General features: G+C 43.6%; 1 protein-coding gene across 1 annotated transcript in view; it reads right to left on the bottom strand.

Annotated features, from left to right (window-relative positions):
• Positions 1–4,267, bottom strand: part of LOC106811213 (fatty acid synthase-like) — a 30,974-nt gene extending 26,707 nt beyond the window's left edge. The window contains exons 1-3 of the mRNA XM_014814769.1: positions 4,163–4,267; positions 2,821–2,950; positions 2,339–2,491 (exon numbers count right to left, since the gene is read on the bottom strand). Coding sequence (XP_014670255.1) covers positions 2,339–2,491; positions 2,821–2,950; positions 4,163–4,267 — 388 coding nt within the window. The remainder of the gene's footprint in view (positions 1–2,338; positions 2,492–2,820; positions 2,951–4,162) is intronic.
• Positions 4,268–5,562: the final 1,295 nt, after the last annotated feature.

Below are 5,562 nucleotides of genomic sequence, written 5' to 3'. Positions count from 1 at the left end.
TGTTGGTAGCTTCTGCCTTGCAGCGGATGAGCATCGGCAACGGGTAGGGCCCCACGTGGATCTATCACTTCACTCCAAGTCCAACACAGTATGGATTTTAAGGAAGCAGGGTGCGTAGAGTTCCTCACCACACAGGGGCTCGGTCGATATTAGTTGGGGCGTGGCATTAGTGATTGATATAAATTATAAGGTATAGAGGCATACACACTACACACACACACACACACACAACACACACACACACACACACACACACACAACACACACACACACACACTACACACACTCACCTGCTTGCGCCCTGCGCGCGCACACGCACAACACACACACACACCACACACACACTACACACTGACACATGCACACACACATTCACACACAAAAACACACACCACAGATCGATGTGAGTGCGGGACTCTGCGGACGCCATGATCATTGGGAGCCGGCGGAGAAGCCCGAGTAAGACAGAGTCGCATACGAAAGTTCTTGTTCAGTATATTTATATCGGAAGTGCTTTCGTCGCCGTCGTCGCGGTGTGGCCATGGCTTGATTGACTCTGCGTACGCAGGCATTCAGCGGTACCCGGCCGGGCGATTGCTAGTTCGAGCGCACTGCTACGGGAGGTGCTGTTACGGCGATGGCGGGGCGTCGACTCCGGCCAATCGTAGCTATATTTGTAGAAGCTCATCTTGGCACGCGCGTCACTAAGGTCGGCGATCCACAGGATTCAACGCCGTCACGCAGTCTTCTTGCGAGGCTCTGCCAGCGGGGCGCTGCCGATCGGGTCGCGTGAAGTCCAACGATGGGCACGCCGAGGCTGCTTCCGGTAGGAATAGCCGGGTGACGACTAGATATAAAATAGAAGAGATACATAGAAGAGATGTATAGAATGTCTAGTCTGTGGTCATACATACGCTTAGTGATTGATTCTTTTAGATATTTTCGTTGCTCTTTTTTCTCTTCGCCGCCTATTAGCTGCTGTTCACACGAGGCGCAGAAGGTTGCGTTTCACACGCGTTAAAATATACGCTGCGCCTTGTAGCTACGGGCTTGCCTTAGCGCGAACGCTCGCCGGCTCTGCTTAAGCGCGTGAAATCATTCCGCCACCAACTATGCCGCGTATATCGGCAACCACGTTGGCCGCGGTATTTGATTTGTCTTGTGAACGCATTGTTCTGTGTTGTCGCGCATTGTGAACGCCATTGGGTTCGTGTTTGTCGCGCATTGTGAATCGCATTCGTTCGCGGTGCGTGTGAATGCGAACTATAGCGCCTTCTAACTAGCACTGCTAGCCCGGTTCGCCTGCGACGACGGGGGCAGTGGGGTTACATGTCTGATATTATACCGAGCTACGCTATAGCTCGAATCTCGTGTATTCTCGTTCGGTGAACGCCATGTTTAACCGTGGACTTAGCACCAACTAAGTACGGACCAGCCTAGCGAGAGAGAAGGAGAGAAAGAGAGGGGTAGAGAGAGAAAGAGAGGGGTAGAGGAAGAAAGAACGAGAGAGAGAGAGAGAGAGAGAGAGAGAGAGAGAGAGAGAAAGAGAGAGAGAAAGACAGGAAAAAGAAGAGAGAGAAAGAGAGCGAGAGAGAGAAAGACAGGAAAAATGAGAGAGAGAGAGAGAGAGAGCGAGAGAAAGAGAAAGAAGGAAAGAGAGGACGAGAGCCACTACTAATGGACAGGCGCCCTGTTATCAGAAACAAATGTTGTACGGGGTAAAAATCACAGTCTTGGTATTAGCGTTAACATTAACTTTGTCTCGTAATCTGCTAACAGAAGCATCGTTAATGTTCTCCTTCGAACATTAACTTGTACGGGGTATTATTCTCTTAGATCGAACCTCTGTCACAGTACGAATTGAGGTCCGGTCTACGTGAACAATTTAACGTTAACAATAATCGTAAAACTGATTTTATTTCCAACAACGGGTCCTTGTGCGTTAGCTACAGTCGCCCTCACATGCAACAGTCGTTAGCCTGTAATGAAAGTGATTAAATTTTACGACAAATCCGTGTAATTAACATTGCCGCTTAATTAAGCCACGTAATTAATAACTGGAAACCGTTGTAAGCAGGTTAATTTGGATTTGTCATAAAATGAAATCACTCTGAAATCATTAGGAAACCCGATTATAACATATGAAACTTATTCCGTAATTATCTAAATTAATTATACGACTCTAAATTGATATCAGGCGATAATATCATTAAAAACAGACAATCAAAGTGAATTCCGTTGCAGAAAAGTAACAGTATTTATATGATATATACAGTAAATATTTTCTAATACCAGGGCAATAAATAAAAATATTTAAATCTATCATAATGAAGACTACCTGCATCGACAATGGCCTCATACGTAACCTCCAGTAGAATTCGGAGTTGCGGGTCCATACAGTTTGCTTCCGTCGGGCTAATCCCAAAGAAGATCGCATCGAATTTGCTAATGTCCTTTAGTTTTGCACTTCGACTTGGCAATCCGTATATACCTAAACAATCAGTATATTATATACGATATACAACACCGTGTAAATGTCAAATTAAATTAAATTATTTCCGTTTTCACAAACGATAGGCACCGCTGTGTCTTGGTTAATCACATAACAGGGAAAAGACGCCAAAGTCATCATTTGTCTTTCAACGCATCTGTGCTTGCCCATGAGGATCTGCTTCCGGAAAAAAATATGCTCATCGTGACGTTAGTGTTTTTTTGTTCCATTAGAGTCGGGAGCACCTGTCTAACGGACCCGCGCGTCTCTTGCTAGTATACTCGCCATGCTATGTCCAACCCAGCCGATAAGACGTATCACCTGCTCACCCGGTTCCCATCTCCTCCCGTCGGCTGTACTCATGTCGACTCCGTCAAACAGGTTCTGTTTGAACTTCGCCATGTTATCCGCTTCTGGCAGACGACAGGAAATGCCGGCGACGACGATGTCATCGGCGCTCTACAGAAGCAGAGAAAACGGGAAGGATGCGGGATGTTGATGGGCCGGTAGAGACAGCCGCGGGGCTGAACGCGTGCAGCAGTGAATGATAGTGAATGATAGTGAATGATAGTGAATGATAGTGAATGATAGTGAATGATAGTGAATGATAGTAATGAGAATCAGTGAATGAGAGGCAGTTAATGATAGTGAATGATAGTGATGAGAATCAGTGAATGAGAGGCAGTGAATGATAGTGAATGATAATGAATGATAGTGATGAGAGGCAGTGAATGAGAGGCAGTGAATGAGAGGCAGTGAATGATGGCAGTGAATGATAGTGAATGATAATGAATGATAGTGATGAGAGGCAGTGAATGAGAGGCAGTGAATGAGAGGCAGTGAAAAATAGTGAATGATAGTGATGAGAATCAATAAATGAGAGGAAGTGAATGATAGTGATGAGAATCAGTGAATAAGAGGCAGTGAATGATAGTGAATGATAGTGATGAGAGGCAGTAAATGAGAGGTAGTGAATGATAGTGATGAGAAGCAGTGAATGAGAGGCAGTGAATGATAGTGAATAATAGTAAATGATAGTGATGAGAAGCAGTGAATAAGAGGCAGTGAATGATAGTGATAAGAATCAGTGAATAAGAGGCAGTGAATGATAGTGAATGATAGTGAATGATAGTGAATAATAGTGATGAGAATCGGTGAATAAGAGGCAGTGAATGATAGTGATGAGAGACAGTGAATGAGGGACAGTGAATGATAGTGAATGATAGTGATAAGAATCAGTGAATGAGAGGCAGTGAATGATAGTGAATGATAGTGAATGATAGTGATGAGAGGCAGTGAATGAGAGGCAGTGAAAAATAGTGAATGATAGTGATGAGAATCGGTGAATGAGAAGCAGTGAAGGATAGTGAATGATCGAAGGCTGGGCCGGGGCCTAGCCTTTTATTGAAACATAATTCACTGTATATTATTACTATATTTATTAAATATTCACCTTATAATATTGATATTGATATAGTGTTTATTATTTGTGGTGTATAATTACATATTACGTAAATATTACATTGTATACATTTATGTGAATATATTACTATTACAAAGATTGAGTAAAAATATAGTTTGTTATTATTCCATCCTGATAATATGCTAATTATGCTGAATCATTATATTTTCTCGCAGACGTTGACGATGATATTTGCAATGTGCTGGCACCTCGGCGCGATTCTCATCGACTGTGAAGTCTGGCGGTGTCATGGCGACAGACGCGTCTCCATGGAGACCACCGCCAGCCGGCTCCAGGGTCGTGTGAGCCGACATTCCGTTCAATTCCGAGTTCCGTTTCCGTCCGATTCCGTAGGCCCTATGCACGCTCCGATTCCGTGGACCTCTGTGTGATTAATGAATATAATATTCTACATATTAACAATTTTATTTTTATTTACCTATCTGCTTGGAGTGATTGATAGATATATCCCTAGCCAATCGGCGTTGCGATATGAGTATTCAAAAGAAACGCTGCTTGGTAACTAATAAGCAATGATTCTACATCAAACTGGTCCGGGCCAGGCGCGCGTCGTTTTGCAGTGTGTACACGCTATATCCCGCTCCAAATACGCGCTGGCCCGCACCAATATGGCCGCGCAAATAAAGGAGGGTCAAGCCCGGGATAACTTGGCCCGGGATAAGTTAACCCGCTCCAAGCTGTGTCTGTACGCAACACGCGGGCCAAATCCTGTGCTATTTCGCAATACGCATGCGCATAACCTTATTTAACTCACGTAAAAGTACAGTAGCTGTCTGCGGGGCGACGTAGCGAGCTGAACTGAGCATGCACAGTCAACCCGTGACTCATTTGATGTAGGATCAAATTTTGTATCTGTACGCTACGATTTGACGAGCGCTTGGCCCGGACTAGTTTAATGTAGGATCAAATTTTGCAGTCTGTACGGGGTAGAAGTCTCGGAAGGTACACTATTTGGCGGGTACGCGTGAAAAACACGTATAAACCGATGCGGCTTTATCGACCTATGAAAAATATTCAATGAAACGTTGTTATCTCGCTTAACGTTTAAACGCGGTGATCAATTCTCATTAGCAAATATTTAACTCCCATTATGCGTGTTAACAATGAAGAATCTCTTAGGTTCCAGTGATTGTGGGCCCTGAGGGTATACACAGGAGAAATCGATAAACAATTACGTTCTCATGTTTCGACACGGAAATGTAGGAGAAAAGTTATTTCGAAATGCGATTACGACAGAACGTTTATAGAAATATGACGTAGCCGTTTTTATAAGTTTCGTATTCACAGTATCAGACGTTATTACGGAGCCCGTTACGAGGTTTTGCTGGGCGCTGTTTCGTAAGTATGCGTTGAGAACAACAAAAGATAAATATATACGAAAATGGGAGTGAGGTGCTTTGTGCACTATCCTATTTAAATGTATGAATGTCTAATGTTTACGATATGAATACGTACGGGTATATAATATCATCTATATGGTAATTTTATAAGTTGTATGTATTTAAAAAACTGGATGTATTTACTCGAAAATACCGAGTCTCTCAAAATACCGAGTCTCTCATTCAAGTGACGAAATTACCATGTAGAT

Source organism: Priapulus caudatus, unplaced genomic scaffold, assembly GCF_000485595.1.
Source record: "Priapulus caudatus unplaced genomic scaffold, Priapulus_caudatus-5.0.1 Scaffold516, whole genome shotgun sequence".
Taxonomy (NCBI): Eukaryota; Metazoa; Priapulida; class Priapulimorpha; order Priapulimorphida; family Priapulidae; genus Priapulus; species Priapulus caudatus.
This window is presented reverse-complemented; position numbering and strand designations above follow the sequence as displayed.